The sequence below is a fragment of the Lytechinus pictus genome, chromosome 17, assembly GCF_037042905.1.
Source record: "Lytechinus pictus isolate F3 Inbred chromosome 17, Lp3.0, whole genome shotgun sequence".
NCBI classification, from domain to species: Eukaryota; Metazoa; Echinodermata; class Echinoidea; order Temnopleuroida; family Toxopneustidae; genus Lytechinus; species Lytechinus pictus.
The window spans coordinates 17,508,159-17,532,268 of record NC_087261.1 but is presented as its reverse complement, the minus strand read 5'-3'; the positions used below and the strand labels follow the sequence as shown (position 1 = coordinate 17,532,268).

Here is a 24,110-nt window from a genome sequence, read left to right as displayed (position 1 = left end):
TAGATCTGCCTAAAAAAGAAACACCATAGTTATTGCCTCTATAATACTATACGGGTATTGTATAAACTATCACGTTTACAGTTGCGGTTCCAAAATTTTGAAATATAGAGGTTGCAAATAACACATGTTTAAATAGAAAAGTCGCCGACGTAAGTTTTCGTAGATGTTGCTTTATTAATGTGAATGATTAATGGGGAAATTCTTAACATATAGCGGTAGATATTTCTCCTGCGCCCAGCCCTGATCCGCTACCGTGCTCATGTTTTCCAGACTTTTTTCTTGTACCGTTATGTCACAGGCTGATGAACATAGACTGGTATAATGTGACACTGCTTTATAAGAACACGTTGTAAAGAAATTGTCATGCTATTCCAATCTCTGAGTGTTGATTTTTATAAGAGCTCTGGCGACAAGATATCTAATCATCCATGTCATCAGTATTCGTTGAATAGATGTGCAACAATACTTTGGCTCTACCCTTTGAACAAGGTCCTTTCAAAAATAACATGAACATAATTTGTATCGGGATCTTTATACATGTATATGTATCAACTAACCGATTATTTCACAAACGCTCCTGAAGGGGGAATAGTCATCATAATTCGCTAAACAAATGAAATTTTATGCATTTAATACTTAACTACAAATGGGGCAGCTGCTCGGTTCTTACCATTACATCACAAATAAAAAAAGTACAAATTCTAAAAAGTTCTTAATCCTTGATGGATTGCCCTGAAACGTTCACCAGTACTTTTTTTTATGGCAATTTTACCACAACCATTTCTTTGAGGATGAACTTCCCTTTTAAATAACTGTATTTTTTTATGGAAATGGCACAACTGGGGGTGGAAATTATGCGTAATTGGTCGACGTCCTGCCTAATAAAGGGGCTCAAGAGGGTTTATTCCCACCCTTTATAATATACAAGTTTAGTTGCAAATGGGGTTAGGTCCACTTTGGACCATTCCGAGAAAAAACACGTTTTTTATTCTCACTTACTGCAATATTCTTATGAGAAACTAAATTGTCATATACTACCCTATCATGTGAACATAAAATTGGATATAACAGAAATCTACCTGTCTTCAATTTTTTCTATATATTCTTTTAAAAATTGTCATTGTGGACCTAACCTCTTTTGCAAGTAAACTGAAATGAATCCAATCTATTTTGATTAAAAAAGTGATTTTTCTCTGCCACTTTTATTCATGTTTTTTTCTTGTGGATTTCAAAATGTTCTTTGTTTTCATCAGAGTGACTTAAAATTTGAGACAGAAAATAATAACATTTATTATACAATGGACCTAACCCCTTTTGACAAATGAGCTCTTCAGAAGAGTTTGTTTGGAAAAGGGGTTAGGTCCACTCCAAGAATATATTTTTTTTATTCTCCCATATTGCAATATTCTTATGCGAAATTGAATTTTCATGATACCCTACTATGAGAACATAACATTGGGTATGAAAGAAATCTACCTGTCTTCATATTTTTTTAAATATTATTTTCCAAAAAAATTATGTGTGGACCTCACCCCTTTGCAACTAAAAAAACTGAAATGGACCTAACCCCTTTTGAAAAAAAAGGGTGATTTTTCTTTGGCATTTTAGACCACTGTTTAATGGGAATTTCAACTTTTCTTTGGTATCATCTTATAGAGCTACTAAAAATCTATACATTAAGACAATAAAAAATCAAATTTGATGAAAAATGGACCTAACCCCTTTTGCAAGTGAGCTCTTCATATATATATATATATATATATATAGAGAGAGAGAGAAAGAGAGAAAGAGAGAGCATTAAATGTGCCTTGGACGCTCTGCCACTCGGGGTTTCACGAGAAGATGCGGCCTAAATAAATGTCTTTTTTTCTCATGTGGCGTGCAATGGTCCGTTTTACACGAATGAAAAAGGATCGAATGAAATTGAGTGTCTGCATTTTGTGATTAGCTCCGGTTTTTATTTTTTTTGTGTGTGTTTTGCTGAGGGTGTGTTTTTTCATGAAAATAATGAATTTCTCTTAATGCAAAGGTTACATATTCCGCTATTCCCTTTTTTATTTTTTTTTTATTACTACTTCCCATTTCGTTTCATAGTCGATGTTTTCAGTTTGGGTTTTCTACAGGGACGTCGCGACGGCCTTGCTACCCTAATTCCCCTTTTATAAACCTATCCGCCAATTAACCGCCTAATAGTAATGCGGATAATTCAATAAAAATTGCGTTCACAAACTCCGAAAATTATCCGCATTATTTTTACGAGCGCCCGTCCTAAAAAGGCGGATAACCGTCATATCAACTGGACACGCCCTCTCCGATGCGGTTGTGTTGGAAAAGGGTGACCTTGTGACCACACCATGGCAATTATCCGCATTATTTGGAAATACGTTCATAAACTCAAAATCTTGTCCCGATGCTGCTATTATGCGGATAATTGCAGCATCAAAATAATGCGGATAACTCTGGTCCTCCTCCGGTTTTACGACCAAATTATGCTGCTATTAGCAGCATAATTGGGTTTATAAAAGGGGTATTAGAGGGTCGTCGGGTAGCAGATCAGATACGGCCAGAACAGACTTCAAGAAATGGGGCTTAAAATCACTGTCCAAAAGACCCCAAAGTATGTGGACTATTTAGATGGAACAATATATTTAAACATCGAGACCTATCAGCCGTACAGAAAATAACATGATAACCCCTCTACGTCAACCGCGTTTCCAACCCCCCCCCCCCCGCCCTGCCATCATCAAACAAATCCGCGTCGCTGTTTTAACGAGGACCCATACCGAAATGCTTCAACGATGCTCTAAAGAATAGGGGGCATGGCAATGATATAAAATAGAAGGAAATAAGACACCAAGAGCAAGAGAGGAGTGGAAAGGAAAAAAAAAAATCGCAGTAGGAATATCACATGGTTCAGTCAGCCATTCAGTGTAAATGTGAAAAGAAATATGGGGGGGGGGGGGAATGTTGACCCTTGTCTCCAAACCTTTCCTGCGGGGTACAAGCTGCACCCGATTTTCAATAAAAACGCAATCAACTACAGTTGCATGTGAAACATCAATACTGTTATAGAAATTGCAACGATAGAATCATTAAAAACAATGAAGGAAAGTAGTTAGCTGGCGGGAAAATCTAACAGGCTTGTTGCGATCGTCTGCGTTCGCGTAGCAGGGGTGGCCGCATCCTTTCGAGAAACCCGGGGGAGGTTTTCTCGAAAGGGTGGGTTGAGGGAGGGGAGTCAAAATAACGTACCTTTTCGAGACAACCGGGGACCATTTGGTCCAATTATCTCTACGTTTAATCACCATTTCGTCTATGACCATTTCGTCTCATAACCAGTTGGTCTAATAACCATTTCATTTTGCACAATTAAACTCTTAGTCCAATTAGACCGAATTGTAAATGGACCAAATGGCTATTGGACCAACTGGTTATTAGACGAAATGGCATTAGACTAAATTGAAGTAGACCATGTAATGAGTAGACGAACTGATGGTAGACCAATAATAGTAGACGAGTTGCAATTGGACGAATTGGAAATAAACCATATCGAACCATAGCTTTAATCGTCTAAACACTTAGTTACAACTATTTGGACATTTCCACAATGCCTGTCAGCGCTATTCAACGTACACCAGTTCATTTAATAAGTCTTTAAAATATCACCGCCTTTCCCAAAGAAATACTTAATTTCATTAATTTCTAATCTATTTCTCATCATAATTTGTGAAAGTTTTTTCTAAAGTGACTGGTGTTCGAATGCTGTGTGTTTGAGCTTGTTTTTATGTGGTCCGCAATTTATAAAAAGTTTTAAAAAGAACTTAAAATTCAGCTCATAGACTCTCATTTTGATAATAATTAAAAAAATATTAAATCGAGTTATGGACCAATAGCTGTGTTAGAATCAGATTGTGTCAGATATCAAGCATTCATCCACCAAATAGGTTACTAAAAAGTGGGGCAGTGATATATGTATCATGATTCAATAAGTGATTATTTCCAGGCAGTAACTTCTTTATTGTGACATATTTTGTACGAAATCATTGAGTCACCTCATTTGACCAATTTGCGATTTGTTTTAATCAATCACGCATGGATATTGGAACAACCACGGAAAATATTTTTTCGTGCAAAAAAAGGAGGGTTTTATGACATTGCTCCACTAAAAAAATCCATAATCCAATGGCCTACTTCTGAACTAGGCCATTGAATCAACCCTGAGTTTAACACTATTCCCTAATCTAAACCCATGGGCGGGGAAACGTAGTTTCGTTTTGGGGTGGGCTAAAACCCCAAAAATGGCACTTATATCGATTGGCTTTACGATGCAAACGGATATCTTCACTTATCATTTGCGTGAAGTGGTTGCGCGCTTTGATGTCATTAAGTTTCTTAGTGCTACATATCCTTCGAAGAGGAGTCTCCGTCCGGGATACGCTCATACTTTCTAAATGATTTCTGATTAATAATATTTAAATTTAGGCTTTGTTTTTTTGGCGAGGGAGCATAGGAGTACAAAATTCGATACTGAAATGATAAAACTCCCTTTCTGGTTTATTATGGTGCTAATGACTGTTAAAATTGCATCCTTGCGAGATGTTGCGAGCGCGAATCGCGAGCTCAATATTTCAGACATGTCATGCAATAAGACATAAAAATTAAACTTTTTGGCAAGCAGTTTTTTGTAATCATGAAAAAAGATGTTTATCTACTTAAAGAGTTAACCCGAGCGCGAAGCGCAAGCTGAAAGTTTTGATAAACTGACCATAAAAGGAATATGAATATAAAAGACCGTATTTAGTCACTCATGAAAAAGCTACGTATCTCACCAATCGAATAATTCGAGTGCGAAGCGCAAGCTGAAATTTTTTGATATTCCATCCGAAAAAAAGGGTTAAGAACTTTTTTAAACAGGAACAAAATTAGTGCGTTAGTCTTTTTTAGGTCTAAACCTAGGGAAGTTCTGTCCATTCCTCCTGCAGAGCTTGGATCAATGCATGCTCTCCTGACCTCAATCCCATTGAGCATCTGTGGGATGAACTTGGCAGACGGGTGAGATCAAGGGAACAGCCTCCTACCAATCGGCAAACGTTGATCCAAGCTCTGCAGGAGGAATGGACAGAACTTCCCCAGGACTACGCATGCGTCTGAGATGCCTGGAATGTGTCCAGGCACGAGGAGGACATACACATTATTGAACATTGTTGTTTGTATCTGGTTTATTTCATCATTTGACATTTACTTTAGTGTAAAACCTGGACGGCTCATTCTCTTACATTTTGTGACTTTTGATTTAGTGACCAAGATGCTGTACATGTCATTTTATTTCTTTGTAATAAAGATAATCACTTCCTGTTGGGTATGTGATTACTAATGGATATTGCACCATACCTGTGTACAAAATTGTTTATTTCTATGGGGTGAATTTAATTTTTGTGTGCAGCCTTTGAAAGAAGTGGGTACTTTCTTTTGCTGGCCAGTTTTATATATATATATATATATATATATATATATATATATATATATATATACATGTATTATAATTGGCGGATCCAGGCTTTGGGTGCTCCAGGTATATTTTGAAAATTGCTCATAGACTTACATTTTTATTTATTTATTTTGATTATTGAATTTTTTCATCTATTAATTAATTCATTCGTTTATCATGTATTCTGTTTCATTTACCCAGGGTAAGAGAGTCTTGCACAATAGAGCTAAATGTTCGAAAATTGCCATTATGGGCAGTCTGTTTGCTATTTCCACCACTTTTTATTTCAAAATCCACAATGATACATTTTCTTTTTTTCCACGTTAATTTTCCACGTTCCAATAACGAAAAAAATCTTACTTGACATCTGACACGAAACGAGTGACCATTTTCGAACTTTCTTCACAACGTAAATTTTTTATAAGAATCTGTCTACCATAATTGGCGTGCTTGCCTGACACATTCATTCCAATTCGATATTGACCGAACATTGCCATAAACATGATAAACTATACTGATAAATCGTTCTTGTACCATGATTGCTAAGAAAAAAAAAGATGTTCACCTATACCCTGGCCAAATGGCATTTGATGGATGCTCAGTTTCAAGTTTCCAATTTGCACCTTTCTAATGAGTCTAAGTAGAAACACAAGTAAAGAACTATACAGTGCGTCCCACAAAAAACGAAACCGAGATTTATCGATGATTTATCATAACTTAATCGCAAATACAATAGACAAATGACCTACCATTTTAAAGCTTAGAATCTCCTCTTTCATCTGAAATTACTTATTTTCCACGAAAATCATTTTTTTTTGTTCTCCCATATTGCAATATTCTTATGCGAAACTGATTTTTCATGATACCCTATATCATGAGTACATAAAAAGGGGTATACAAGAAATCTACCTGTCATCATATTTTTTAAGATATTCTTTTCCAAAAAGAATATGTGTGGACCTCATCCCTTTTGCAACTATACTGAAATGGACCTAGCCTCTTTTGAAAAAAAAAAGGATTTTCTTTGCCATTTTAGTTCACTTGTTAATAGGAATTTTCAACTTTTCTTTGGTATCATCTTATAGAGCTACAAAAAATCTATACATTGAGACATAAAAATCAAATTTGATGGAAAATGGACCTAACGCCTTTTGCAAGTGAGCTCTTCGTATATCAATATGAAAGCTATTTCAAACATTAACCAGATACTAGTTTTATTCTAACACTTGTCAATATATCGGCCTCTGAAATATGCAATTATGTTAAAACTCATGCAGAAGTACAAAATAAGCAACATTCCACTTAGAAACAACCAATCAGATTGTACGTTAAACCCCCAAACGTCATGGGTTAGCTAAACTCTCATTAATGATACCATTTATAAAATAAAGTAATTCATAATCCCTATAGTCGAAATGACATAGGCTGAGTAAACAGATGTAAACAATTAAAACTAATATCATGTATTTGAATACTTGTCATGATCAATAAGAAAGCGTCTTCTTATTAAAGACATAAGTAGTATCTCTGAATACACATATAATAGCATTTCTGAGTATAAAGCGATCCATACATCCTTATCATATTGATATACGCAACAAACACAAGCCAGACATAGATGAAAGTTAAAAAAAAGAGACAAATCTATACAGATAACAATGTATTCTTTACAATTATTTTCACAAAAATTATTATCTCGAAGTTAGTAAAATAATACAAAAAAACATACTCGCACGCGCATTCGAGGGAAGCTCGGAGAAGAAATCACATTCGGAAATATCAACAGGTAGTTCATTTGCTTTGAACAGATAGTAAAAAATTGTATTCATGTTTTTTTGTTTTTGCAGTTGCGAATAGGTTTAGGTTGTAAAAAAAAAAAAAAAAAAAATCAATCCTGACGTCCGGTATTGGGGCACTACATAATACAGGGTACTTTGTGTACAACCTGCACTGTTAAAACAAACCGTGATCTTAGAGGGGAAGAAAAAGATTTTGCAGAAAGCAATAACATAATCATTCTGTAAATTCATAAAACATTACCTTTTCTGCAATTTAACGGAACAGGTCTGTTTAAAAGGGGCAAAAGGCTGTTTTATTCAATGAGTTTTGTAAGATTCCATACACCAAATACCAATTTCCTGTAAGATTACGCAATCTGGTAAGATTACAGGTGTTCTCGAGACTCTGCTAACAGTGTGTGTAAAAATGGGAAACACGTGCCTCTATATAGGTCTGAAAAGGGGCGCAATAAAAATATACACCTTTACCATGTTTACTTGCTATACTATCATGCGAGATTTTGGAAGGAAAGAATATGATGAGCAACTTGTAGATAGTAAGATTGATTATAGTGGGGCAAAACCATTATACCATTAAAATTAAAATTAAAATTAACTTGTAATAAAGATGGCTTATGTGGAGCAGAATTCGCAGGGTGCCTGTGTTATTGTCCAGATCATCAACTTTGCATCAGGTCAGTTTCTTGGCATGAAAATACTGAGTTCCTCCAGGTTATTGAAAGGTAAATAAACGCATGAATGCAGTACATGTCATCTAATTCAACCGAAATTTAAAGGAACCAGTTGCAATTTCAATTGAATCGCGACAATATCAAATAATAACATATTCCTTGGTTATTAAGACGTAGAACATTACGTATGCAAAATAAACAATATAAAAGCTCTTTGAAATAGGGCCTATATATATATATAGTAGTACAAAATTATAATACTCTCTGATAATACCACAATTCACAAAATATCAAGTAATTTACAATCCCTATACGCTTCGGATTTGTTTTTATATCAACACACTATAAAGTTTAATCATACTACGAATGGAGAGTGAGAGAAAGAGAGAGAGAGAATGAAATTTAGACGTGAAGCTACGAATATCTTTAGCAAAACAATTGCAAACATGATTATACACTTAGTCTTACTTTACGAATACAATACTCTACTAATAACCAAATGCTGCAGATGAAACAAGTCTGGATATAGCGTCAATATCATTTTAGTGAATAATGTGGTCTTACATAAATGTGTAGCAACTTGACATCACACAAAACTATTTTTGCAAATCTATTCACCTGTGTAAAGCGCATGTTCTCGCATATTTCTTTAAGCGTACACATATTTTCCGGTTTGCGGTAATTTTTGTATTTTTTACACGTTTGCGCATTCCAAAGCTTGCACGCCGCATCGATTCTACAACACCCCGTAAATCATTTTTTTTTTTTGGGGGGGGGGGTGGGAACTACCGACGATTGACAGCTTTTGTAAATGGTCAACAAACTTTGGTTCAACCAATCATTTTAAGTCAAGGTCTGGCTTGATTTGCCCTACTTCTTCTCGTGATCTCGAGGAGTAAACTTGTTGATTGCATGACGTAGGATATACATGTAAATAACTAACCTCGTGGTTTACACACTATATACTGGATTTTCATATTTGGAGTTCTAACGTTACTTCTATCTTGGATGTTACATATTCTGAAATAGCATCTGTGGACACATAATGTGGATTATTTCATTCGTTCATTGTGTACCATGGTAAAATATTCGTTCGTTATTTATCACGGACAAGATAACATCGACAAGTTTCATTTTCATGGGATTTGTGCAATAACTTTGGACTTCACTTTCGCTGCGATTCATAGATCATCCGCCAGTTAACAAGAGCGTGAAGAACTAACTTTAAGTTGATCGCTTCCTCCTTTGTTTAGTAACTTTAGTTAAATATCTACTGGATAATTTCGCTCCGAACTTCAGTGGAGTTTTGACTTTTGTGGACACATTGCGGATAAAATTGAAGCATGAGGCACCTGCGTCGGTGAGTAGACCAAGTAGGGAATTAATTTTACACCACAGAACACACAATAATGATAATCAATATCCTAAACATAAATTTCATTACATTTTGGAGAAATCAAGTTCGTTCAATTGAAAACCAAAAGTAATACACTTATTCTAGCAGTATTGACATGATAGACGAAAACGTGGGGGGGGCATACAACGCTGATAATATTTGAAATAAATTTGAATATAATGGCGCCGCTTAAACAAACTATATATATGTATACAATAAGACATGTTATCATTAAACACAGCGTTTCAAGATTAACACCCCAGTCACATTTGCTCTACGGCAGCCGTATGGCGAGTCGAAAACAGCCGGTTATTTTTTTTTTATTCAAACCACCTATGTATATAGCTGGTACAAACATGTATTAATTAGGTATTTTCACATATGTAATAGGGAGCCTAAATGCAACGCTTGATTATATTATGTGAAATACGGTAGGTTATGAAAGACATTTCTGAGTATGATTGTAATATTACAAAATCATAAAATCAATATTGACTCCAAATGCTATCGTGAACATCTTTACTAGTAATATCTGCAGATCGAGATGAGACATGCTAACAGCTATCCCTCGTTTGGCATCTTTTCTGTGACCGAATCCAACTGTATAAAAAAGAAAAAAAAGTATAGATTCACCTTTCATATAAACTGTGTAATTTCTCTATACACACATTGTAATAAGAAACGGGGTGAAAGTGAGCCCATTATCATATCCCGCTCGTGTTTACAATGATCTTTGGAAAGCGGGCTTTTTAATGAATGACAATTTTTGTCGAAAAAAAAATGCTGCCAACTATTAAATCTAACACTACTGACAATGTTTTACTTTTATTGATAATCAATAAAGGTGCTGGGAACTTTCTGCCACTTTGGAAAGCGGGCTTTTAAATCAATGACGATTTTTATCGTCTAACAAATTTGCCAACTCTTTAATCAAACACTGATGATAATGTTTTACTTAAAAAAAAATTGAATGTGCTGGGAAATTTCTGCCATTCATGCTCTTGTAGAATGAATCACGTTTAACTTGGAATTGCTACCAAAATTAATAATTATAAAGTACCAAATGCAAGTGTCATAAAAAAGCTACCACAGCACTCATTTTACATAAATTAATTATTTGCACAAATAATAATGAATTCGAATTTGCTACTAAATCGACTTACTAGAAAGCCTGCATCATTAGCGGTAAAGTCGTACAACTTTTTAAGGGTTGCTACTCGACTGAACAGACCAGAAAAATCCTATGAGATGGAATGGACACAAAAAGTTTTATTTTCAATGCTTACACAAGGATAAAAGCACAAATAGGGTTTATTCCTTTGGACTATAAGTAGAAAAGTAGTCAAGTTGAAAGTAAAAAAATATATATATATTTTAACACATGAATTATTTCTATGGAAATATATAGAATATATATCTCTGTTGTCCTTTCTCATCTTTACTCGAGAATTAATAGCAAGTAACAAAGTATTGATTAAACAGATTTCGGTAATTTCAGATTTCAGTAAGCACAATGATACCTAAATTAAGGAAGTAAATTTGTCATTATTTTTATTGTAATTTATATTTATTGTCATGTTTATCATTGTCAGTTATTTAATCTCCTTAGCATTCTCCTTATCATTAGTACAATCATTGTTACTTGTTATTTTTTTTCGAATCGTCATTATCCCTAATTACCGATTTAACCTGAATATAGAATAGAATAGAACTCGTGTTTGTTATAAAATTAATAGTCGATAACTCTGCGTGTTTTCTTTACATATTGAAACCAAACCAACATTGGGATACGAAAATTAGACTTCATTTCTAGTTCTTCTTTCGATAGCGGAGTAACCATTTTCGTGTTTGCAAAGTCATTTTCCATTGTAGTTTCAGTATTAGGGATTATTAGAGACCACTAATGAATGTAAAATTACATTTGCGATGGTTTGGAATTCCTCTTGGAGTTCTTCTGCCGTTGGTGGCGTCAGTCCTTTAATGCTCTCATAGTAATCGCCAATGGTAGCGATGTATCCAGGTAGATCCTTGTAAAACAGTACTCGATTGAGTGCAGAATCCTGAAAAAAAATTCAAAATCAAATAGTGATATAAATTAACAAGAATTATACTTGATTTTATCTGCTCACCTGATCCTCATCGGAAGAGCAGTCCAGAAAGAGGGAGAATAGGCTTACTTTTGTCCTAGATTTGAATTAGTCGTTTACTTAGTACAACTTAAGCTGTTTATTACTGGAGCAACAAGTTTGGTAATGGTCAAATGAACGGTGGAGAAGAGCCTCTTCGAAATAATAAAGATATTGTAGGAAATTCGAGTTCCTTCTATTTGAATCAATCACATCATCGACTTTCTATTATCATTCCAAACAATCTAATAATTAAATTAACTAATTCATGTCACTTCCAAGTTATTTAGACTTATTTTTATTGACGCCAAATGTCTTTCCATGCTCAAGTTTATTTTCATTCGATTTTATGCAATTGACGCCCAAAACTTCATTTTGAGTATTGATGTAGCATTACCTTTCTCTCTTCTCTAAGTACTGACCTTGGTATTTTCAGATCGGATCTTCTTGCATGCATTGTCCAGCATGTTAGCCAGGACCGATACACTCTGATCAGCAGACCTTGACTGACGCATGTCGAAGACGTAAGATGGGTGGGTCAAAGTGGTCATCCAGTAGTGCAGTGGTAGACTGGAATTAGAGATATAACATGAAATATATTATGACCATGTACAATAAAGAGTCATTCTGGCTTGAAACGTTACTTTAACAGTTCTCTGAATGGTGTTTCTAACTGGTCAATTTTATCAAACATAAAATCGCATATGTATATAGCCAATAGCTGACGTATAACGAAACACGTAGCCTGCATTTTCAACATACATGAATAGTATTGCAGCAGCCAGCAGGAATATCAAAGCTAAGAATTAAAACTACCGTCACCCTCTAGTCCAAAATGATTACCCCTAGAGTAGTCTTCTAACTGATTATTTAGTTGCCTTGTTATGTAGGACAAGACATAGTGAAATGTCAAGGATATTTTTTTTATTAGTTTCTGACGTCTGACGTCACAAATGGATGGGAATAAAATCAACATACCCTCTATAACCTCTATAAAGCTTCGTCAAATTGAAATTGTAGACTGGGAGAAGAAAATAAGAGGTATGCCCTTGATTGCAATTGCACTTGACCTGTAACAATTTGTCCTGTGTGCAATTAGGTGACCAACGGAGCACGCGCGACCGTGATAATCCTGATTACCTGCTGCTCTTCCAAGCTTCTGCAATCTCCTCTGGCTTCTCGTCGCAGTACTTGTCCGCCATCTTATCAAAGAAGTCAAAGAGATGCTTGATGGTGCGCGGTGTTTCAGCCGGCTTCTTGAAGACGCAAGTCAGGAACCCGTCAAGGCGCGGTTGGATTGTTTTCTGCTCAATAAATGTTATATAATAATAACAATAATAATAATGATAATATGAATAATAATAATAACATTATAATAATGATAATAATAATACTAATAATATTAATAATAAGATAATAATAATAATAACAATAATAATAATAATAATGATAATAATATCTCTTATTTACCAAGGGTAGCCACTCTCAGTTGTAAGGTGTTCTTCCAAGGTGCCCTGCATAACATAATATGTTAATTATTACCCTTCTCCATTCTCATACGTCGAGCTTCAGACAAGTAGACAGAAGGTCCCATTTTTTAAGTCTTTGGTATATGACTCGGCCGGGGATTGAACCCACGACCCCCGTTCATGAGGCAGTCGCTCTACCACTGAGCCACCACATGACACTTTGTTAGAGTTCATTTCGGCCAATATGTTTTCGTTGTGTCATATAAAGGTAGTCCTATATCATTGACTATTGGTCGGTTAATACTAATGCCACTCTCACAGCTCTCAATACTTTAATCTATGATTTCAGATGGTACATGTACACTTTATACAAGGTGAAATGAGGACGGCACAATATGTTTTTGGAAAATGGAGTAGTAAATGATTATTGCTAACCTTGGTGACAAGCAAACGAGGTGCCAAGAATTCACGATCAAGTTTAGTCTTGGATTTACTGCTGCTGTCCGTAGGGACTTGGTTCTCAGGAACCTAGAATGTAAATAATCAAAAACAATGAAAAAACAAATCGTATTTTATCTGAGAGAGTCCTTATAAGGTATATGCGAAACTGTAATTGGCGAAAAGGGGAGGGTACGTTTAACGGATCATTTTCTACGAAAAGGGGATAGAACAATGATTTCATATTTTGAGTTACACTAGGCGATTTTGATGATTAATTTGATTGATGTCGCAAAACATTTTCTTTACCTGTTCGGATAGAACTGTTTCTGAGCTAGTGCCAAAGGCTTTTCTGGACGCCGATGAGAGCGATCTGTACCGTACTATCATTATTACAAAATCTGTATTAACAGTTATCTTAATTGTTATAAAAACAAATTCCTTACTAAGTGGATGAGACGTTGTCCGCTGGCATCCATCGTACGGACTCGCACGTAGTCTCTGCTGGGAATATCATCGGTTCCTGTTTCCTCAACATCTTAGTAAAACAATAAAGGAGATTAATGATTAACAATACAATTTTGATTAATGTACGTGGTGAATGTGTAATATTTATACTAGATAGCTTATAAGCACAAACAGCTGACTTCTCGATGGATTTAAATTAAAGCTTTCGTTGGTTTGTCCACCTAATAAAATTGCATTATGCAATTGAATAATGACTGATTGATTAATCTCTTTATTCATTTTTTTATTTTAATCTGAAAAAGAGAAACATCAAGCAAGTTAGATAGCGGAGTCTGCGGTGTTGTCTCAGATGCCCCTACCCCGTGTTTTTATCGTCATTTTTCTATTATTTTTAACCCTTTGACATAAGTTATAAAGACGATTTTCATTGATGTTTTTCCTTGTGAGTTATAAAAACGATTTTCATATATTTTTTTTCCTTGTGACCCCCTCGGACCCATATCTTACATTGTTGGAAGAGTTGCACCCCTGGGGTCACAGGCTCGTATACCCGTGCGTCATTGGTGGATGACTTGGTAATAAGGGCCACTCTGCTACTGTCTGGAACCTGCACAAATTGATAATATCAAAGGAACGATTTATTTTCATGATACTATGAAGAGCAAAATGAACAACATACATATAAGAGCGATAACAATTAGGCCTACTACAAAAAAAATGAATGACCATTCGTAATAATGAAATGAGAGAAACATACCTATCTTACAAGTATATTCCAGGCAATTAGGAATATCTCGTATCACAAAATTTATTTGCCTCAACCACAACCTACGGTAATTTCTTAATGATATTTGATTTAAGGCCACACAATTTTTTTTAAGGATGTGATTGCTGTTTTGTGTGTGTGTGTGTGTGGTCAAGCCGATAAACTGATAATTCAGTACGCTAATACAAGCCTGTAGCTATTAACAGAATAATTCGAACGCATTGTGGAGATTATTTGTACTAGTGTCCCGGTGGGGGGGGGGGGCACTTACATTGACGATCGGATACCATGCACGATCCCCCCAAAACACGTAAAAAGGATGTCTTTTTCAAAAAAGGGCACGTGACGTACGTAACGTAATAAGGGTGTCAAAACACTAAAATAATGAAAAAAGGGTATCTATTTTGCTAGAAAAGCAACGTGTTTAGGGTCAAATTTTCGAGGGTATGAAACAATTGAAATGATTTATAAAGGATGTACTTTTTGCCCCAACAGTCAACACTACGTGTTAAGAGTTGCGCAAGGTGTGAGAGGTGAGACCGTAATAATGTAGGTAAAGGTAAAACCGACGTCCGTGACATATAACAAATCAAATATCTCTGTACTTGTTTAGGGGTTCGATTCAAGGAATACTTGCCAAGGGTATTGTTTTGTTTCCAATACTTGTTAAGGGTAGGGTTTCACACGCCAATACTTGTTAAGGGGTGCATTTTTCAGAATATAAAAAATACTTGTATAGGGTACTTTTCGAGACCCCATGGTCGCGCATGGTATCCACTCGTCAATGAAAGTGTCCCCCCCCCCCCAGGTACAGTGTATAAAGGTAACCTGTGCATTTGTTCCCCTCCCATAGATTCACACTTCTGGATGAAGCAGTGACCCAACCTAGACGGGAATTGCTTGCAGCGTTTAGGCTTGATGCGAGGGTATAGAGGTAAGTGGTATAAACTTTTTTTGTAATACGCGCAACCCTCCCACCCTAAAACTATCGTTATGCATGCCATTACCAACTCACCGCATATGTCTTGATGGTATTGATGTAACATGCGCCTTTGGAGTTCTCTACAAGTTTGTTGAATTCATCTTGATCTTTCAAGACCCTTTCTTCCCCACCAGGATGATACCACACTGACAACAGAGTAAAGGAAGAATATGATTGTCAATTGTATGCAAACCAAGGCAAACCACAATTTGCTCCATCTTCTTGATGAATGCCAAAACAACAGCAAAACGTTTACGGAAACTGCAAAGTCGATCAATGTGCGCACTTGCTTTCATTTTCAAACTCAATTTATGTATGTATTTAAAGGTGCATGATCCGCGGCGCCGTTGGACGGTTTTGTACATACATATATCTACGTAACCTAGTTAGCAGGCAGCTGTCAATTATCAGCCAGTCGCGTGCACACATGCACAGTACACATACCAGGGACCGCTGAACGGTTTTCAAAGGGGGGGGGGGGGGTGGGGCTGAGAAAAAAGTGTGTGTGTGGGGGGGGGGGCTGACCATGCAAAAAATCACAATCATATGGTCATTTTTACGTTTTGTACACGGTTTTGGGAAAAAGTGTGGGGGGAGGGCTGAAGCCCCCAACATCGGCTATGGCCCAAACATGTGCTGACGTCACTTCACAAATGAGAAGGAGGAGGAGCCAACCAGCCAAAAAGTTCGAACAGCAGCTGTAGCGTACGATTGGGCATTTGTAATATGGTATCTGCGTTCGCGTCGTATATTATGCGTAGCTTGCATCGTCCGCACCACTATTACCTGCGCGCTCCGAATCTTTGGATCGTGCACCTTTTAACCAACCATATTAAGCAGATATAGGTTCTTCAGTACTCACGGAGATCCATCTCGTGAGCCCTGTTTTGCTGTACGATGTGGCTGTTTCTGTACGCAGCGTCCAGTATCTTCTGTTTTACTTGAGTCATGCAATCAACATCAAGAACTTTGACGTAGTACAAGTGTCTTTTGTCTCTGCCAACAACCGATAGGGTCTGTACAAATAAGAAAGAGTAATTGCTGCAACCACTGCCACCTTTTTAAAATCTTTCTTTTGGCATGATTGATATTGAGTCCATGTTTCCTTTTATAAAGAAAACATAAGAGACTGTACTTATGCTATTTCCATTACTATTATTTTTCGCAAGTTTCTGTTAATTTAATTCCCATAGGAACTCGGCAAAGCAGCTTTCTGGTGTATCAATGCCAGGCTAGTACATAACAAATTTCATATTAAAGATATTACGTTAAGGTTAATCAGTCAGAGTGGCTGACCTTCATAGACAAAATAATTACCCCTTTTTTTTTTTTTTTTTTTTTTTTTTTGGGGGGGGGGTGGGGTTTAAGTGAAGATAACGGCAGAGCTGAGATTTGAACTCACAACCTTTCAATCATGAGTCCAATGTTCTAACCACTAGACCACACGACCTGTGACTAGACCACACCGTCTTTATCCACATTATCAACACCAAACACTTTAAAAACACTGTATAAAATTTTCAGCAAGTTGTTTAAGCCCATCAATCCACCAACAAGTTGTTTAACAGTGTTTAAACTTATGAATAAGTATTAAAACTTTCTTACATTACTTTTACCAACTTATTTTAAAAGGACGTGCTTGAAATTAAAAAGGACCTTTTTCCAAGCAAAGACTGCAATATCTTTCTTTACAGGTGCTCACCATTATACGTAGATTACTATCATCACATTCCATCTTAATCATTCATTGGTCCATGTCCACTTTCACTTTCACTTTGATCATAATCATGATAATGAATATGAAATATCACCATCAATCATACCTCCGCCAACGTTATCGATACCATAACTTTGTTATTTAACATTTTTAAGGGCCATTTCTGATCATGGCCATCCTCACCATCGCCACCTTTGCAAAAAGCATCAGTGGAAACTATTGTTTCTCTTATAATCATTGGCTACCTGTTTTTGATAGAATCCATTATCCAATACTTGTTAAAACCTTTTAATCTCTGTCAACCACACTTCTTTCCTCCCGTTATTCATTATTTCGGGAACAAAGGTCTACATACTCTTTTCGTTCTGCAGCTGCTCCTTCCTATGTCATTCCAAAATCCAGAAAAAAAAATCCGCTTCAACCTTTTCATCTCTTGCCCCCCCCCCCCCCCCCCCCCCGTCCCTGGAACAAGCTCCTTCCATCTCTCCAAAACCTCTCTTCTCTTGACCTCTTCAAAAACATCTTAAAACACACCATGAACCTTCACTTGACTTATGTCTGGAAAAAAGCGCTTAATAAATGCAATTATTGTCTTTATTATCATTATATTGGTTGTTCAATCAAAACTGACCTCGGACCTAGCAATACCCCCCACTAGAAAAAAATGAATGAATACACTAAAATAACGTCTTAAGTTCCCAACTTTAAATTTCATTGCTACGACACCAGACAATAGTTTTTGTTTTTAATGTTTACATATTAACTTGATCATGGTCCTTCACACACGCGTACAATGAAACACAAATATAATTCTCGATCATCACTGTTTGCACGGCACATGAATGGGAATAAAAGTAGAATACCAGTTCGTTGAATTCCACTTCTTCTTCCAAGAGGCATTCAAAGTTCAATGAGAAGACAGACTGTCCTGTAGTGATATCAATAGGTCCTTTCTCAACCTGTATCTTGATGGACTGGTAAAGCAAGTACAGAGGTTCGGCCGCATGACGCTGTTTGGAAAAAGGAAAGATTGGGGTAATTTGATCGTAGTGCGATTACTTAAAATGTTCCTGATTATGTAGGTTTATATAAATGATGTAATAACAGAGAAAAGGGGGAAAAGATATCACAAAAATTACAGAGTGTGGAATATAAAAGTAAATCAAGGGCGTAGACTGGGGAGGTGCAGGTGGATTCTCCCGCTAGGGCAGAGGAGATCCGACAATGGAAAGCAAAACGAAATTTGTACCCCTTCTGCTTTCAACAGCTGATTTTCCAAACTTTATTTAAACCTCCCCAAGATGTGCACCCCCATACCATTTTAGTTCCACCTCCCCAGGATGTACCCCTCCCATGGTCAACCCAGCCTACGCCATTATGATTAAATTCTAAACAGTTGCAGTTCTTCGAGAGTAAGTTAAATATCTTTGGAAAATTGCGGGGCAGAACAGCGTGTGCAATGTGGTCTTGGAGACGCAAGCAATGGTGGATGTACTAAGCATCTATCATATAAACATGAAGAATTGTTTAATGTTATATAAGTTTTTAATTCTCATCCCTGAAAAGAAAAGATTAGATATGAAATCAATGAATGCGTAAGAGAAACAAAAAGTAAAAACAAAGACCGTATCCTTTGTGTACTCGATATCTTTATTCTGAGTAAAGATACATTTCTCTTATATACAGATAGCAATTCAGTGAGGAGGTATTAGTTTTTTTTATCACATGGTAGTATAGTGATAACGTAACTTATACAAGCTCTGATATGTGTAAACTGAAGTCTGTAACAATGGGGGGGGGGGGTAGCGCACTAATATACCACAGTTTCTTGTATATATATTTTTCTCGAGCTTTGAAAACGAGGAAGAAGTTGACAATTATTTACGATGTCTCTAAAACTTTTTTTATCCACTTCCATCGTTTAGGCCAAGAGCATTTGGCCAAAATAGGCTTAAAAGGGAAATTTCTAGTAAGAAGCTGATTTTTTAAGGATAGGTTCAGGAATATGTCTAGAATAACACACTAAAAGTCCTCATATATCCTCCTTAGGGGTTTTCTATAATCCAAGATGGCGTCCAAAATAGCCGCCATTCACAGAAAGCCATGGTTAAGACACCATAATCATATATCTGAGGCAGGTATCAAGTGAAATATGTCCATTTGTAAGTAAAAGCAGCCATTTTTTACTCCACTTTTGGAAGCCATCTTGGATTTTTGGACATATTTGACCACTGATTGTCCTTGTAACTTGTCCTAATGTACTACTTGACCCTTAAAACCATTGAATAGAAACAAAATAAAAATACATTAAAATAAGTAATAGATGAGTTGTGGATTTTTAGGCTTTGGCAGCCATTTTGGACGCCATCTTGGATTTTTAGGTACCCTGGTCTGCTGATTTTTATTCTAACCTGTATCACTAGATCCTTTTCCCCATAAACCATAAAATATGCACTGAAATTTAATGTCTAGTGTGAATGAGTGAGTTATGTCCATTTACTGTGAATGGCAGCCATTTTAGACGATTTGAGGACTTTTAGTATGTTATTCTCGGCACATTCCTGGACCTATACTGAAAAAAAATCAGCTTGTTACCAGAAATTTTTATGTTAAAACCTTATGCTCTTGGCTTAGTTTGAAAACGTTCAAAAGCAATTTATAAACGACCAAATTTAAATTAATTTTATAATATTGTTTATTGTAGCTACCTTGAGGTATCGATACATGCAGATTGCTATCCAGTTGGAGAGGAGTTTTTCAACGATCGTCTCATTCCTGAAAAAAAAAAATCTCAATAAAATGTTTGAGCAAATTCCTTTTTGTAAGAAAAGATATTCATGTACATCATCGATTATGTGCTCCTTTGTAAAGATGTTGATCCTTTTTTTCTTATTTTCATGTTTTAAGTGCATTAGAGACGTAATGTTATTACTGTGATATGCGCTTTAAGCAATGTTTGTTATCATCATTAGGGAACAGAAAACTCCTTAATGGTAAACCATATTATGATGATTGAAATAGGCGATCTTGCATGGCCTTTCTGCTTTAACATCTCTTGATTGAACATTTTACGAGTTTCGAAATAATAACGCTTACTGTTGGGCAACAGATAAAGGAATTATCTGATAATTATTATAAAAACACATAATTTGAATATTAGTTATTATTTAAAATTAATGTATTGAGTAAATACCGTTCTATTCATTAAATATAACGCATTGCAATGTTTCAAACCTCCTAAAGAGCGATTTAGCTCTTCCGCTCTCTGCACCCTCCTCGATGCATTCTTCCAACAACTTGAAGAGAGTTCTGAAAGGTAATACACCAATAAATAGATTATCATTTTGTGTGTAGAAGGAAAATAAACATTTAGTTCAAACAGAAACCGTCAAAAAAGTGTTCCTATTGTATTTCTCACAAGTTATTAAATGATCATGAATTCATACACTCGTCGCAACAAATACTCTCCCGATTATTGATTGTAGCACGGTTGTTTCTAAATCTTACAAAGTCTTTAAACATCTCTTTGCAATTTATCTGTTAATTCTATTTCTATCACGATTATACGAATGTACATTGTTCATTCGAGTAAAATTCGAGTAGAAGAAAAATACAAAACCTTACCTTTATAATGCTTTACACTATTAGTTGGCAGAACTCGATACACGTTAAATCCTTATTTTTTTCGATAGCAATTTTGTTTTCTCAGTCTTTATGGGTTAACTACTGGTTAGAACAAACGTATTGGAAAAAGTGCAATATTCGTTTTTTTTTTTCTAACAGAAATCCCGGAGGGGGGTCACATCCTTTTCAAAGTAATAAGAATGGATTTGATACTTATAACACACTCACTCTGTGAAATATCCAAACTTTCCTTCTGTAATCAGTACGGTGGTTATAAGAGAGGCAATGTTGACCCTACGTTAGATTAAAAGAAAAAAAAAAGGAATATACGTATTTTAATAGACGTTCTACAGTTGTAGCAGTGTGTTTGCATCGCTTTTTGTTTTTTATTACTTTGAAGTTTCATCACAATAAACAACAAATAAATTAGCTGTCGGCCTTACATATCAGCCAATACTTTTGTAGAAAATAAATCACATCTATTTGTAAATGTTTTTTGTGCATATTTGATAAGCAAAGCCTTGTACAAAGTTTGTTGACAAAGACATGGGCATGGACCAGGACTTTATTTCGAAATTGTTAATCTGCATTGCAATTCGTGCCTCTTTATCAGTTTAATGCAGGGTAAACGACGTAACTATGCAAGCATTTATGTCAACCCTTAGGTTTACATGTGCATATGCCTTCAAATTGACTTCTTTAATTACTATGTTGTAAATTTTACTTCCCTAGAGTTTATCCATCAAACAATGTAATTTTTGATAAAACATATATCGAACCTATCTCTTCGCTGCGTTTTCCTTTGTTCCTCAAGATGTTTGATGTAGTTGGTCAAGAAGTCTGGATTACTAAGGTGCCTTGAAAACATGATCATCGCTGTCTCAAGATCCGAGTTCAAATACTATAGAAAGAAAGTGGACAGTATTCAATATCATCATGTGAAATAATGTCTTGGAAGACCTTTGATTACTGTTTTATGTTCATTGTTACGATAAGTTAATCTTGGAAATTGTCAACATGGAGATTGAGTCATTCGTCACCGTCCATGGCAACAGTTTACTACAGAATCTGGTGTTGCAAGAAATGCCGCTAACATATGATAAATCATCTGCTTATGAGCATGTTAACGTTTAAGATCCATATATGAACTTATAACAACGACCAACGTCCCCATGCAACCCCAGGACTAAAGGACGATGAAACTTTCTGTTTGTATCCTCACTGTTTTCGTGATGTAGTCTCTAGAGTCTAGACACATAAACACGTTAAAGACTTCCCTCGTTACTGTTTAATACTAATCATTAAATGATAAAATTATTGTTTTTATGAAGTGTTCCACGGCTGAGTTAATCAATTTTTTGACGTTGGAAATCTCACTGCAACGAAAGTCATGTCTACATCAATACTATTGCCTGACATGTTTTACCTCAGGGTCTGTGGTTGGTGGAAGAATAGCCAAGCCTGCAAAGAGCATATTCTTTAAGTAATCCAGTGCATTCGCAAATGGTACACCAAGATGGCCGATTTGCTCCTCCACTTCAGACATGTCGGTCTGTAGTTCATGAAAAGCTAGATATTGAGAATAAAGGAATATGATCAATATGAGTATTTGACTCCTATTTTATGCAACTTATCATATTAATTATACAACCATATTTTTATAGGGGTACCTCAGGTTGAAATGACATGTATTGAATAAAAAGAGGGGGGGGGGGAATACTACAATGTGAAAACCCATGGAACTGGAGGGAGGAAAAGAGACTTTGTTGAATTGAAAAACATTTTCACCATTTTAGAAAAGAAACATAAATCGAACAACGCTATATATTCTTTAAAGACGCCTTGTACCTGTTTGCACTCGACCTTGGATCTTCTTCTCTAACATCTCAATCTCACGGACTTGTTTGCTTATATTCTGGTGACTTCGTCTGTAGAGAATGACGCCTACCACGACAAGGACAATAAGGACGAACACAGCAACACCAAGTACAATACCGACAATGAGACCAACGTTAATGGTTGTCGTCGAGTAATCTACGTAGCCAGGATAGAATACCAGATTTCCATGGAATACCTGTACTTGATTTGAAAAAAAAAATAATTGTTCTCTTTTAGATTTGATATTTTGTAGTCTTCTAATCTTTGAATCTTGTGATAAATATATGCATGCATAAACCGGTAAGGTTTATACGTGCCATGCTTACAGCCGAGAATTTTAGGTATGTAACGAGAATTTGGCATGTTTGAATATTCGTTTTATAAAGAAATATATGGTAATAATAATCATGCATGCTTATCTGTCATTCAATGAACTAAGGCAAAACACAATCAGCTTAAAAAGAAAGGACAATAGTGTTGAAGCAGCAATGCTATGATAATGATGATATGCTATGCTACAACGCCTCCTACAACATGTACAAGCTGCTGATCAGGGCATGAAAGTACTTTTTGCGTTGCATATATACTTTTCTGCATTTGATCATGATGATGATCCACATCATGTATATTGCGCCATATATCTGTTAAAAGGATTCATAGGCGCACGCTCATCCAACAAGTTAATTACTGCACATCTGCTGAAATAAGTAAGTTTTGAGGGACGGTTTAAAAAGTTTTGACTGTATTAATCATGATGTTTTGCTATCCAGTCTGTCATCCAAATATGTTTTACAGCTCAATTTCAGTTGAGTATGTGGTCTGAGGGAAAGCTCTGATTCGTTACATTCAGAACATTAGAAATATAAAGTCAGTAGCGCAACGTGACATTATAGGGTAAACTGCCTTTTGAGTGCAAACGTGTAACATGTGGGACTGCCTATAAGTAACGACATACCGTGACAGCTGGTAACCCATGAGTAGGTCCGGGTTCAACTGTTCCATTGATGTTACCAGGTTGAGGCTTCTTCTTCGGTAGCTGACATCGTAACACATCCATCTCAAGATCATCCACATCACAGACACCATCAGGACCTATCAAAACTGTAACATCATCTTCCGTGCTGGCTAAGTTAAGGTACATTCCCTAAAAAAAAGGAATAAAATATGTGAACAGTGCGTTGATGATCAATTTCTGTTATCTGTCGCTGATCAATTTCTAATATAAACGCATTGAGTACAATGACGCACAGATAGATGTACATAAGGCAGTAGGAAAATAAGCGATTTT

The 24,110-nt window shown here is 36.0% G+C and overlaps 1 protein-coding gene across 1 annotated transcript in view; it reads right to left on the bottom strand.

Annotated features, from left to right (window-relative positions):
* Positions 1–6,928: 6,928 nt before the first annotated feature.
* The window catches only part of LOC129279959 (plexin-B1-like), a 43,317-nt gene continuing 26,135 nt past the window's right edge, over positions 6,929–24,110 (bottom strand). Inside the window, exons 18-35 of the mRNA XM_064112578.1 lie at positions 23,778–23,966; positions 22,793–23,018; positions 22,371–22,513; positions 21,724–21,845; positions 21,173–21,238; positions 20,555–20,629; positions 20,029–20,095; positions 18,184–18,330; positions 16,466–16,619; positions 15,637–15,749; positions 14,363–14,462; positions 13,834–13,925; positions 13,385–13,477; positions 12,621–12,784; positions 11,903–12,050; positions 11,274–11,414; positions 10,518–10,595; positions 6,929–9,954 (exon numbers count right to left, since the gene is read on the bottom strand). Coding sequence (XP_063968648.1) covers positions 9,916–9,954; positions 10,518–10,595; positions 11,274–11,414; positions 11,903–12,050; positions 12,621–12,784; positions 13,385–13,477; positions 13,834–13,925; positions 14,363–14,462; positions 15,637–15,749; positions 16,466–16,619; positions 18,184–18,330; positions 20,029–20,095; positions 20,555–20,629; positions 21,173–21,238; positions 21,724–21,845; positions 22,371–22,513; positions 22,793–23,018; positions 23,778–23,966 — 2,157 coding nt within the window. The 3' untranslated portion in view covers positions 6,929–9,915. The remainder of the gene's footprint in view (positions 9,955–10,517; positions 10,596–11,273; positions 11,415–11,902; positions 12,051–12,620; positions 12,785–13,384; positions 13,478–13,833; positions 13,926–14,362; positions 14,463–15,636; positions 15,750–16,465; positions 16,620–18,183; positions 18,331–20,028; positions 20,096–20,554; positions 20,630–21,172; positions 21,239–21,723; positions 21,846–22,370; positions 22,514–22,792; positions 23,019–23,777; positions 23,967–24,110) is intronic.